The sequence below is a fragment of the Vanessa cardui genome, chromosome 5 (genome assembly GCF_905220365.1).
Source record: "Vanessa cardui chromosome 5, ilVanCard2.1, whole genome shotgun sequence".
NCBI lineage: Eukaryota > Metazoa > Arthropoda > Insecta > Lepidoptera > Nymphalidae > Vanessa > Vanessa cardui.
The window spans coordinates 11,181,593-11,196,421 of NC_061127.1; the positions used below are offsets into that span (position 1 = coordinate 11,181,593).

Sequence of the window (14,829 nt, forward strand, 5' to 3'; positions counted from 1 at the left end):
TTTTATGTCTATGTACTCTTAACTATTCGTAATCGCTCCATTGATTTTATTGACGTAAATAATACAATCTATTACCTGTCATTTTGACATTTGCCATTGTGATTGTACTATTAACTGAAGTTTGAAGGAAAGATGATGTTGTTTTCTTATTTTTAATATAAACAATGTGACATTGAAATAAAAGTGAAAATTATATATTTTTTTTGAGACTCATCCTTGCTTTCACTACACATAAATTTTCTAATAATAATCTAACGTTTCCATTGACATGCGCAACAAAATAAAAGTTTTAAAATAATTGTGAAAATGAGTACTTCTTCATCACAAGTGATCGAGGAGACAATTTCGGTAACAACATCGGATACAGCTCAGTTAGTTAGCAATGAAGAAGCCACTTCATCGAATTTCACTCAACTCAATAAATCTTCAGAACTCCAAGTATGTTCAAAGGTTCCAAAATAAACATATCGATGACTTGCTTTTAATGATTGTTAGTTATGAAACATAATTCTCAATTTGTGTGATCTAGGAATCTATGGAAGATGATTTGCATGGTAGTCACGGTATAAGGAGAAGACAACCAGTGCAAAAGATCGAACCGGGATCATTAAATATTCTATCAGCTAAATATGAGGTAGTGCATGTTTTATAATTTTGATACATTTTTTTCAAAACAGTTATGTTTATACTTTTAAAAAAATATATTTTACAATTGAAAAATTTGATGTGTAATATAGCTTGTTTTTTTTTCAGAGCTTAGATTATGACACATGTGAGAATCATTTACTCTTAGACGAAGAACGAAAAAGGGGCTATCCTTTTGTTGTGTGGAAGGATATAGCTCGATGGGTTATTGTGTTGCTCATTGGTGTAATAACTGCACTAATTGCTTTCATTATAGACATATGTATAGAAGAATTCTCTAAAATTAAGTATGAGCAACTCAAAAAATGTATCCTTAACAACAGAACTTACTTAGTATATATATAAGATAAATGTAGATTTTGTTTTATAATAATTACATTATACCGAGATAAAATAATGATGGTTTTGTAAAGAGCATTAATACATAGAACATTCCTATAAATTTTGAATAATAAACTCTAGCTTCTGCCTTAAGTGATGTAGTATTCAGTATAAATTTCTGTTACTTTTTGTTTAAATATTATAATAAGAATTTTCCTTAAAGTATTAATTAAGCTGTGGACAAATATGTGCTATTGGACAAACTGTACATTCCATACCTGCTGTGGGTTTTAACGAATATTTGTATAGTATTCATTGGATCAATGTTGGTCGCTTATATTGAGGTAAGTTCAATACATTACGAATAGAAATGAGAACATGTTTATTCCAGACAAATAACATTGCAAACACAGACTCAAAAAGAAAATAAACAAGAAAGTATATAAAACATTAACCTAATGACAATAAGAAAATAACAAAAATTAGAATTAATAAAATTAGATTTTTTTTTGTATTAAACATAAAAATGTTGTATATTACTTCTATTTAAAAATAACTTAAAACAGCATTGCCCAAGACTTACTGAATGGAATTGATATTAGTACTCTAAAACACATTTGCCACAAATTCACATCCAATGTGTCTTACCTTGAGAACCAAAATGTCCCTTGTACCTGTAGTTAACTGGCTCACTTCCCTATCAAATCAAAAAATTACTAAGTATTGCTTGTTGATGTATTGGTAGTAATGTAAACTATGAATATGGTGGCTATCAAACTCAAATAATATTATAATATTAAAACCTTTTTGTTATTCTTAATCTATGTAAAAATAGATGTATCAATGATTTTCTTCTGTTATAGCCTGTTGCTGCCGGCAGTGGCATTCCACAAGTCAAGTGTTATTTGAATGGAGTGAAAGTACCAAGGGTTGTGAGGATCAAAACACTATTTGTAAAAGCGGTCGGTGTAATCACTGCTGTTGTTGGTGGATTGGCTGGTGGTAAAGTAAGTTTTTTGTTAAAATTTTTTTTTTATTACTAAGTTTTATTTTTCATATTTTTTTTATGACTTAAGTCTCTGTCTCATTACTAAACAATGGATATGATTTCTTGAGTAAATCTGTAGTACCTGAAGTACTACTGATTTGCTAGTGGATTCAGAATTATGAACGCATATTAAGCAACTTAAAATCCATAGGTTTTGAATACACAATCTTTAGTTATAACTCGCATTGACTATTGGACTATATCTGCTCTTTTTATTAATGATGACCAATATTGTTGGTCATGTAATACTTACTGACTTCAAATCTTAATCCCCTTCTTGTAGGAAGGTCCGATGATACATAGCGGGGCGGTCGTCGCTGCAGGCATATCCCAAGGCAAAAGCACGACATTCAACAAAGACTTTAAATTATTACAATACTTCCGAGAGGATCATGAAAAACGTGATTTTGTTTCGGGTGGCGCGGCTGCCGGCGTTTCTGCTGCTTTTGGAGCACCTATTGGTAGATTAAGCTTAATTTTTTTTTAGTATTAATGTTGATTACTATTATCATTACGAGGGTGGTTTGAATAACGAAGACGATGACAGGAAAACTAGAACTAGATACGAAACAAGATCGAAATATTTAAAGTGTTCAATATTTTTGAATCTCCAAGTGTTTCTCTGAGGCATTATTTTAACTTTTATTTCATTTTTGCTTTTTATGTTTGATGGAAAAAAAATTCTTGTCGAAAGTTTCTTTATGAAGAAATAGATTAAGTTAGATGTTGACAATACAAATGAATATGAATCAAATATTATATATATGTATATCGGGAGTGACGCGCGAAGTTATCGTAATGAAGAGAGTTAGTATTTCTGGACGATTTTAATTCATATCGTCACGAAAATTACAACTTGATTTTCCCTTTAGTGTGCTATCAATCGGTATGACTTTCAAACTCAAAATATTCACTCCATTACTGCTCTTAGTAGTTACTCTATTTTGGTGGTAGAGATTTGTGCAAGCCCGCCTGGGTAGGTACCACCGATTCATCTGATATTCTACCGCCAAACAACAGTACTTGGTATTGTTGTGTTTCGGTTTATAGGGTAAGTGAGCCAGTGTAACAAGGCACAAGGGACATAACATCTTTATAGTTCCCAAGGTTGGTGGCGCAATGGCGATGAAAGGAATGGTTAATGTTTCTTCTTGTGGTGAACACTTACCATCACGTGGCTCATATGCTCGTCCGCCAACCAATTGCATAAAAAAATACTTAAGTGATATATAATAAATAAAGTTAGCTTTTAAAAAAACAGACTCGGCTTCAATCGTTGCGACATGCTGTTCGTTTGTAAAGACCTCTTCATTCCCCATCTTGTAAAAAGCTGAAAAAGTCAATTTGTTTAATAATGTTTTTATTTTATAACTTGTTTGTTGTTATTGTGATGACTCTCTCCGAACTTCGATTTTAAAATTACATATCAATATTCCTCCTCTTTAAAGTCCTATCGTTTGTATTTTCTGGACCATTAAATCCGTATCCGTATCATATATTGCAAAATAGCCAATTAATGGAATATGCTGCCATTCCACTTGCTTTATATTTTTTTATTATTAAAGTTATACTGACGCCATGTCAGCATTCTGGGGTTTAGGTTCATTTATTGTTTATTAAAACATTGTATTTAATCTTTTAGGCGGCGTTTTATTTTCTTTGGAAGAAGGCACAAGCTTCTGGAATCAAGCTTTGACTTGGCGGACATTCTTTGGCACTGTTGTGTCTACTTTTACTCTCAACTTTGCTTTGTCGGCTTACCACGGTCATCCGGGAGAATTGAGTTACCCAGGTAAATAATTTGAAATAAAACGATAATGTTTTTGATACGGTCTTTGGTTTTTTTTTGCGTCAGGAATGAAGTATGCTCCACTTTTTATTGCAGGCTTACTGAATCTCGGAAAGATGGAACCGTTTCCATTCCAGTTCTATGAATTGCCAGTTTTCATGTTCTTTGGAGTTGTCGGAGGGTGTTTAGGGGCATTATGGAACTACATCAATTACAGATTGTCTGTTTTTCGCATAAGGTAAAGTAAAAATGATGCTAATATAGCTTAGGATATATAACGTGTGCCTTGTTTTTTATTTTTAGTCTTGTTCACGAGACTGAAGTTTGCGGGTAGATGTTATATACAGGGTTATTGGTAATTCGACGTATATCCGTTAGGTGGTGATAAGGATGATTATTTGCGATAATTTTAATATGCATAAACCAAAAGTTAACCATTTTTGAGTTAGCACGTTTTTAAGCTTTTTTTAAAATTTGTCAACTCTATACAGCACAGCACACACAGCATGTTCTAAGTTGGATTTTTGACAAATTTTGAAAAAAGCTAAAAAACGTGATAATTGAGAAATGCTTCACTTTCGGATTATGCCTATGTATGTTTCCCAAATAAAAAAAAAATAAAAAACTGTAATAATATAAATGTATAATGCATGTAATGTACTGCGTGCCTGAGCAGAGATGGCCCAGTGGTTAGAACGCGTGCATCTTAACCGATGATTGCGGGTTCAAACCCAGGCAAGCACCGCTGATTCATGTGCTTAATTTGTCTTTATAATTCATCTCGTGCTCAGCGGTGAAGGAAAACATCGTGAGGAAACCTGCATGTGACAAATTTCATACAAATTCTGCCACATGTGTATTCCACCAACCCGCATTGGAACAGCGTGGTGGATTATGTTCCAAACCTTCTCCTTAAAGGGAGAGGAGGCCTTTAGCCCAGCAGTGGGAATTTACAGGCCAGAATTTAATTTACTGCGTGCCAGGTACGTGAGCGCTGCGTGGCTGCGCGTGGTGGAGGCGTGCCTGGTGGCGGCCGTCAGCGCCACCTGCGGTTTCCTCATGATGTTCCTGCTGGACGACTGCCGTCCCCTCGGCGAGGACCCCACAAAGGTTCCTCTACAGGTACGTATCACGACACAATGGCCGTCTTTATGTTTTGCTACATGACGATAAACCTTTGTTGTTCTATGTGGTCAGCTACAGGTACGCATCACGACACAATACTCGTCTATATGTTTTGCTACATGACGATATACCTTTGTTGATCTATGTGGTCAGCTACAGGTACGCATCACGACACAATACTCGTCTATATGTTTTGCTACATGACGATATACCTTTGTTGTTCTATGTGGTCAGCTACAGGTACGCATCACGACACAATACTCGTCTATATGTTTTGCTACATGACGATAAACCTTTGTTGTTCTATGTGGTCAGCTACAGGTACGCATCACGACACAATACTCGTCTATATGTTTTGCTACATGACGATATACCTTTGTTGTTCTATGTGGTCAGCTACAGGTACGCATCACGACACAATACTCGTCTATATGTTTTGCTACATGACGATATACCTTTGTTGTTCTATGTGGTCAGCTACAGGTACGCATCACGACACAATACTCGTCTATATGTTTTGCTACATGACGATATACCTTTGTTGTTCTATGTGGTCAGCTACAGGTACGCATCACGACACAATACTCGTCTATATGTTTTGCTACATGACGATAAACCTTTGTTGTTCTATGTGGTCAGCTACAGGTACGCATCACGACACAATACTCGTCTATATGTTTTGCTACATGACGATATACCTTTGTTGTTCTATGTGGTCAGCTACAGGTACGCATCACGACACAATACTCGTCTATATGTTTTGCTACATGACGATATACCTTTGTTGTTCTATGTGGTCAGCTACAGGTACGCATCACGACACAATACTCGTCTATATGTTTTGCTACATGACGATATACCTTTGTTGTTCTATGTGGTCAGCTACAGGTACGCATCACGACACAATACTCGTCTATATGTTTTGCTACATGACGATATACCTTTGTTGTTCTATGTGGTCAGCTACAGGTACGCATCACGACACAATACTCGTCTATATGTTTTGCTACATGACGATAAACCTTTGTTGTTCTATGTGGTCAGCTACAGGTACGCATCACGACACAATACTCGTCTATATGTTTTGCTACATGACGATATACCTTTGTTGTTCTATGTGGTCAGCTACAGGTACGCATCACGACACAATACTCGTCTATATGTTTTGCTACATGACGATATACCTTTGTTGTTCTATGTGGTCAGCTACAGGTACGCATCACGACACAATACTCGTCTATATGTTTTGCTACATGACGATATACCTTTGTTGTTCTATGTGGTCAGCTACAGGTACGCATCACGACACAATACTCGTCTATATGTTTTGCTACATGACGATATACCTTTGTTGTTCTATGTGGTCAGCTACAGGTACGCATCACGACACAATACTCGTCTATATGTTTTGCTACATGACGATATACCTTTGTTGTTCTATGTGGTCAGCTACAGGTACGCATCACGACACAATACTCGTCTATATGTTTTGCTACATGACGATATACCTTTGTTGTTCTATGTGGTCAGCTACAGGTACGCATCACGACACAATACTCGTCTATATGTTTTGCTACATGACGATAAACCTTTGTTGTTCTATGTGGTCAGCTACAGGTACGCATCACGACACAATACTCGTCTATATGTTTTGCTACATGACGATATACCTTTGTTGTTCTATGTGGTCAGCTACAGGTACGCATCACGACACAATACTCGTCTATATGTTTTGCTACATGACGATATACCTTTGTTGTTCTATGTGGTCAGCTACAGGTACGCATCACGACACAATACTCGTCTATATGTTTTGCTACATGACGATAAACCTTTGTTGTTCTATGTGGTCAGCTACAGGTACGCATCACGACACAATACTCGTCTATATGTTTTGCTACATGACGATATACCTTTGTTGTTCTATGTGGTCAGCTACAGGTACGCATCACGACACAATACTCGTCTATATGTTTTGCTACATTACGATATACCTTTGTTCTTCTATGCCTATAAAATTACCAAGGACAACAATAAAATTGACAAGTTTGCACTTGATTGCTAGTTGCTGAAATCTCTTTTACGATAAAATAAATTTGATCAAAAATATTAGAATTGTCCATATTTGACGTTTCGAAATAATTGTGTTAAATTTGTCTCAATTATACAGGTTATCGATAAAGAGTCTCAATTATAGAGGTAAACATCGATAGTCTTAGAATTCAAATCTCATGTGACCAGGTTCAAAAAGTCCCATTAACAGAGGTAATTTAATGAAAAAGTGCCGGGACCTCATTGGAGTTTTCAATAATGGAGGTTTCTCACTTATCCAGGTCCCACTTAACCAGGTTTCACTGTATTTAATTCGCTCACTGATCCATACGACGCAGGCCGATGTTATTCATACCCTTATGTATTTAGTACACAAAGATTTATTTAGGTTGTGCCTTCGATAAATATATGCGTTTTTTGGGTCTATCCGATATGAATCTTTAAATTTGTATTTTTATTTATTGTTAAGTAAAGGAGGTGTCATATTTTGGAATGTTTTTGAAGGAATAAAAAAAAATAAGTTTGAAATTGCCAGCTGTTCTGCGCGGACGGCGAGTACAACACGCTCGCAGCGATCTGGTTCCAAACGCCCGAGGCGTCGGTGCGCTCGTTCCTGCACGACCCGATGGGCTCGTACAAGCCGCTCTCGTTGATGTTCTTCGTCGTCTGCTACTTCCTGCTGTCCACGTGGACCTTCGGCCTGGCGGTGTCCAGCGGTCTCTTCATACCGAACCTCCTCACCGGCGCCGCTTGGGGCCGGCTACTGGCTATATTCATACAGTACATGCTGCCTCAGAATGTAAGTTTGTTTTTTCAAATAAGTTCTAGCGATCCGCCCCGGCGCCTCACGGGTGCTATACTGATACTAATTATACTATAGAATTTGTTTATTTACGACATCATATTAGAAACTTCTAAAAATTTTAATTTTTCTTTACTATACCTATTGCCCATGCGTTATATACAAAAACTTGCCCTTCGAATCACTCTATATCTATTAAAAAAAAACCATGAAAATCCGTTCGGTAATTTTAAAGATCCAAGCATACGTAGGGAGAGACAGCGGTGACTTTGTTTTATACTACTATATGTAAAGTATGAAGCTTGTTATTTAATGCGTCTTGTGAGAATTATAATGTTTGGGTGCAAAAAAAAATAAATAAAAGATACATCAAGCCATAAGAAATGGCTTTGTGCTTTACCCGAATAATGATGGTAATTATTTCATATGTAACTTTGTCTACAGTCAGAGTAAGAAACCTTCGTAAGTTTTCAGAATCATTAATTTTGAATCTAAACGTCAAATTATTGCGATGTCATACTCGATCGGTAAAGCAGATTATCGTTCATACTGAGCACACGAAAATAGATCTTAAGGTGACGAACCTTTTCTTACCCCGACTGTACATTGGCCGTACTGCGCACGCGCAGAGCATCAACCCCGCGAAGTACGCGCTGGTGGGCGCGGCGGCGCAGCTGGGCGGCGTGGTGCGCATGACCATCTCGCTGACCGTCATCATCATCGAGACGACGGGACAGATCTCCAACGCGCTGCCCATCATCATCACCCTCGTCGTCGCCAAGTGGACCGGGGATTTCTTCAACGAGGTGCCTCTATCTATTACCCAAAATATTCGTATTGCGGGCCATTTACGTTAATTAAGTTATTTGATTTGAGGCAAAAGTGCCAACTTATGGGCTAAAGGTCGTTAAAACTTCGTCTGCCTGTCATAATAGTTAAAAAAAAATTATAATACATATTGCAAAGCATACTCCAAATAATATAATAAAATTTTCTCATTTTGACATAAGTATTTTATAAATGATATTCTCAAAAACTTGATCAACACGTACAATAAAATTGGAGTGTCTGTTTGTAATATTAAACATCCGCTTTTTAGTTAATTCATAAGTAGTATGTTTACACGGTACATATACCAAAATAACATTTTTTTACAATTTTTGTCTGTCTGTCTGTTCCGGAAATCTCTGGGAACGACTCGATCGATTTTGATGGCACTTTCACTGGTAGATAGCTGATATGATAACGAGTAACTTAGTCTACATTAATAGCTTGTTTGTTATATTCACATGTAGTTTAGTTGGGAAATCTCTGGAGCGACTCGATCGATTTTGACGGGACTCTCACTAGTAGAAAACTAATATGATAAGGAGTAACTTGAGTCGAGATGGCCCAGTGGTTAGAACGCGTTCAAACCCATGCAAGCACCGCTGATTCATGTGCTTAATTTGTCATTATAATTCATCTCGTGCTCAGCGGTGAAGGAAAACATCGTGAGGAAACCTGCATGTGACAAATTTCATAGAAATTCTGCCGCATGTGTATTCCACCAACCCGCATTGGAACAGCGTGGTGGAATATGTTCCAAACCTTCTCCTCAAAGGGAGAGGAGGCCTTTAGCCCAGCAGTGGGAATTTACAGGCTGCTGCTGTTGTTGTTGTTGTTGTAAGGAGTAACTGAAACTACATTAATAGCTTGTTTCTTATATTCACATGTAGTTTAGTTAGTGTAATAATGTGAGTGTAATCGGCGGCCTGGCAGGGCATCTACGACATCCACATCCAGTAGTCTACATTAATAGCTTGTTATAATCACATGTAGTTTAGTTAGTGTAAGCCAATAATGCGAGTGCAATCGTCGACGTGTGTACATTAATAGCTCATTTGTTATAATCACATGTAGTCTAGTTAGTGTAAAGCAATAATGCGAGTGCAATCGTCGTCGTGGCAGGGCATCTACGACATCCACATCCAGCTGGCTGGCGTGCCGCTGCTGCCGTGGGAGCCGCCGCCGCTGGCGCACAACATCTACGCGTCGGAGGTGATGTCTCACCCCGTGTTCACGCTGCGCACCGTCGAGAACGTCGGACACATCGTCGAGATCCTGCGCGTCGTCTCCTACAACGGATTCCCGGTCGTCGACCCGCCGCTTGCCGATGACGTAAGTCCCCTTCACATACTCACAATTTTATTAGTGGTAGGGCCGGATTCCCCGTCGTCGACCCGCCGCTTGCCGATGACGTGAGTCACCTTCACATACTCACAATTTTATTAGTGGTAGGGCCGGATTCCCCGTCGTCGAACCGCCGCTGGCCGACGACGTGAGTCCCCTTCACATACTCACAATTTTATTAGTGGTAAGGCTTTACAAGCCCGTCTGGGTAAGTACCACACACTCATCAGTTATTCTACCGCCAGATAACAGTACTCAGTATTCTTGTGTTCCGGTTTGAAGGGTGAGTGACCCAGTGTAACAGACACAAGGGACATGACATCTTAGTTCTCAAGGTTGGTGGCACATTGGCGATGTAAGGAATAGTTAGTATTTTTTTACAGCGTCATTGCCTATGGGTGATGGTGACCACTTACCATCAGGCGGCCCATATGCTCGTCCGCCAACCTATAACATAAAAAAAAACGATGAGAACAACGATTCCAAAAGTTTTTTATTTTATGTTAAAAACAAGTAGTTGCCCGCTTCTTCGATGGCGTTTTGGGGTGTTGGTTGTCATGTATTAGGCAAAAAATACCCTAAGTCCTTTCGTGGATTTCAAGTTTGTTTCACACAAATTCGGTTCAGCGGTTTAGTTATGAAAGAGCTACTTTCACATTTATAATATTATTATTGAGTCACCAAATATATCTAATTTTAAAATAATATATTAACATGGGACTTTATTATTTAGGCGGAAGTGACAACGTACAAACGTTTGCGCGGACTTATTCTGAGGTCTCAGCTGATAGTTCTGCTACAGAATAAGATTTACAACGAGAACGCGAACACGACGTGGTCAAACTTCAATGTGGACATGAACATGTTTAGGCGCGAGTACCCCAGATATCCGTCCATAGATGAGGTGAGTAAAGTTCAATAAAATTGCCATAAATAAAAAAATAAATTCCAGTACTCGATGGCTATACACCATTTTAAAAATGTATAGTAAGACACAAATTAGATGTAGCATCAGAAAATGCAATGGAATGAAAATAAAACCGATTACTGCCGATTTACACAACCAATAGAAATAGCTCCCTATCGCGCCATTCGGCGCTATTCGTCGCTATAGATTCACGCGTCAGAGAAAGCAAGTGCTAGTAAATCGACGTGTCAAATTGACGAATATATTAGGTCATATGATATTACAAGTTATTACGTTTATGCAAATATCATATTCACGTGAGAAATAAATATTGATAATTTGGGATAGCGTACTTAATTCGGATGTGATCGGTTTTACGAATTTTGCCGATGCGACATCTAACTTGTGTCGTACTATACGTATACGTATACGTATTACGACACAACTTAGATGTAGCATCGGAAAAATTCGTAAAACCGATCACATCCGAATTCAACACGCTATCCCAAGTTATCAATATTTATTTATTATGTGAATATGATCTTTACCCAAACTTAATAAATTGTAATATCATATCGGCAAATATATTCGTCAATTTGATACGTCTATTTACATGCTTTCTCGGATTGAACTGACGCGAGAATCTATAGCGACGAATAGCGTCGAATGGCGCGATAGGGAGTTATTTCTTTTAGTTGTGTAAATCAGCAGTAATCGGTTTAAAACTAGCTATAACGGATTTGAATCGCGTATATTAATTATTTTTAGACGGGTAGACCCGTGACCACGAACGCTGTAAAGTGTCTACCCTTGACCACGAACGCTGTAAAGTGCTCGAAACGTAGGGATGTTAAAAATAATTAATATACGCGATTCAAATCCGTTATAGCTAGTTTTATTTCAATGTGTAATCGCGAAAATTTAAGACAACATTAAGTAATCGGTTTTATTGAATTTGCCGACGCTACGCCTTAGTTGTGTCGTACTTTATATATTTTTTGTTTCAGTAGGTCATAGTTAGTATTCATTACATAATTTACATATGATATCTAGAAGAAAAATATATTTTTTCTATAAGTTTAAAAAAAGAAAAAAAGCGGCAATTTGTTTGGAATGTAAGGAATATCATTAAAGATTTTTTTTCCAATCTATACCCAAAATATACTATTGTTGTAAATCGAGAGTTTGAAGCCGCAATAGCTTATATTGATGAAATACAAATTTTTTATTAAGCTGCTACAATTTTATTTGTGTGCATTCAAATTTGAATGCTTGTGATATCGTCTAACTATAGAATATAATATGCATTTAGTAACAATCATATAATAAATTTGACAATCTCTGTGGTCGAGTAGTGTGTACACCGGTTTACTGCGTACGCCACCCCGAGGTCCCGGGTTCGATCCCCGAATCGATGTAGAAAAAGTTCATTATTTTTCTATGTCGCCTTGGGTCTGGGTTTTTGTGGTACCGTCTTTACTTCTGATTTTCCATAACACAAGTGCTTTAGCAACTTACATTGGGATCAGAGTAATGTATGTGATTAATATATCAGTCAAAAACTGGTAAGTAATATTAATTTGAATGATGACAGCTCGAGATATCGGATTGGGAGAAGACATACACGATAGATCTGCGGCCCTTTATGAACCCGTCGCCCTACACGCTGCCGCACCGAGCGTCACTGCCGCGCCTGTTCAGACTGTTCCGCGCGCTCGGCCTTCGACATTTGCCCATTGTGAACGACCATAATGAAGTAATTATTTACTAATTTTCTTCATAAATTTTCAGTCAAGTAAAGTAGCAGCCTGTAAATTTCCCACTGCTGGGATAAGGCCTCCTCTTCCATTAAGGAGAGGATTTGGCACATATTCCACCACGTTGTTTCAATCCAGGTTGGTGGAATGCACATATGGCAGAATTTCTATGAAATTAGGCACATGCAGGTTTTCTCACGATTTTTTTTTCACCGCCGAGCACGAGATGAATTATAAACACAAATTAAGCACATATATATAGTGGTGCTTTGAACCCGAAATCATCGGTTAAGATGCAGGCGTTCTAACCACTGAGCCATCTCAGCTTAAATATCCCACTGTTACACAAATCTCTCCTACCTGATACAGATTAGATTGGAAGTTAAAATATGTTGGTGATGTTGCTAGCCGTGAGTTTGAAGGACACAAAAATATTTTTTTGCTTTGGATAGGGAAAATAAAACTATAGGGTCTTTGTGGATCCTCAATAGCGATTGGAGTTGAAGCTTAGAAATTGGATGAGTTACTACGTCGGAGCCTCAAAAAGAATGTAAAGCTATTCATTTTGTACTTCCATGACATATTTCTCGAAAGGATCTTATATTAATTGAATCTGTTGGAAGTGCAGTTTGACTGTCTTTTTCACTACTTATATTATATTTTTCCTGCCCATAAAAATGTTATTAATGTATAGAGCTTATTGTTTGCTTATAATTTTATATGCACTTTTTTTAACTAGTTTGATAATGATTAATTAGATTATATATATTCAAAAGTAACTTTGTCACTTTATTGTAACTAAATGGATGAATTAATAAATCAATATTTATAAGAATTAATAATCAATATTTATTTACAAAGGGGTAATGACACAAAAAAGAAGTTTTTTGCTTTCTAGAAATAAAAATATTTAATGCATCAAAATTGTAAGGAACGGCCCATATGATAATACTAATTTCCTATTTTTCTTTCTTTAGGTTGTAGGTATGGTAACACGTAAAGACATCGCCAGATACAGAGTATGGAGGCATCGGGGTCACATGGGCATGGAGGAATTGTTACTTTCTAGTGAAATTTAACAAAAGCATAAAATTCGATTACAGGACTTAGGTACACGGCCTCAACCAACCAGTAGTATGGAAATAAAGGACATTGCCATATAGTCTAATTAAATTAATATACAATATGATATTACAAGTTCCAATTATTATGGATATATGACGATATTATAGGTAAAATTATTACTGTACATAACATTCTATTATTTGATATACATATGTAATACTTTGTGTTTTTATATGTACAAATAAAGATAAAATATTTATGGTGATTTCATATCAGGCTATGATGTAAAGCTGGTATTAAAATATAGAATAAATAAAACTGAATTTCATAGATTAAGAATCAATTAATGTACTTATGTGATCAATGTTTATCAAAAGACATTAACCAAAGCTGTGTATAGATTATGAAATTAATGTTTATAAATGTTTTATTAAATTATCTTCTAAATGTTTTATAAATGTGATTTATTTATGGTAAAGTTTATTAGATGTTATTAAATAATAAACGTTTTAAAGACATTGTTATTTTATTATTATTAGCAAGTATATATTAAAGTTTATAGTCATAGTATAGTAAAATTTATAGTCATGAAAACTACACAAAATGTAGCTTGCGCCCTTTTTGTTGTCGCATCAGCAGGTCCCTTATCATCACATTTAATATGACTCACTAGTAACGATATAACTTTCCTTCCATTTTTAATTATTTACAAATAGCTCCCATCCTATACCGGCCCACAAGTTTATGAACAAAATCACTGGTAGTATTACTAATATAAGCAATATGTAATTTACGAATTCATCCATTGATCGATTTATATCTCTAGCTTTCGTATTTACAATAAATACAAATGCGTTGTTTTTCTTCTATTTGTTCGATATTTTGATAGTTTGCAAATGTCAGTTGTCATTTGTCATTGGTCTTGTTGTAAGTCATGATGTACACATATAGGCCACAGAGTACTTATAACTGAGTGGTAGTCATCGTATAAAATCGTATTCGAAAATAATATTGATTCAAACTTTGAAATAAGCTGATTGAATATTACCTATATACTATATATATAATAAAATTGGAGTGTATGTTTGTAATATTTAAATAACCCTTTTCACTCAATATATTTATATACGGTACATATACTAAAAT

The 14,829-nt window shown here is 36.4% G+C and overlaps 1 protein-coding gene across 1 annotated transcript; it reads left to right on the forward strand.

Annotated features, from left to right (window-relative positions):
- The first annotated feature begins 209 nt into the window (after window positions 1-209).
- On the forward strand, window positions 210-14,197 carry LOC124544560 (H(+)/Cl(-) exchange transporter 7). The gene is made up of 15 exons (XM_047123160.1): window positions 210-438; window positions 530-634; window positions 754-952; window positions 1,201-1,310; window positions 1,830-1,973; window positions 2,298-2,475; window positions 3,657-3,806; window positions 3,900-4,041; window positions 4,787-4,925; window positions 7,516-7,779; window positions 8,412-8,588; window positions 9,733-9,942; window positions 10,688-10,858; window positions 12,456-12,617; window positions 13,596-14,197. The coding sequence occupies exons 1-15, from the start codon at window positions 307-309 to the stop codon at window positions 13,695-13,697; spliced, it is 2,385 nt and encodes a 794-aa protein (XP_046979116.1). The 5' UTR covers window positions 210-306; the 3' UTR covers window positions 13,698-14,197.
- The last annotated feature ends 632 nt before the right edge of the window (window positions 14,198-14,829 follow it).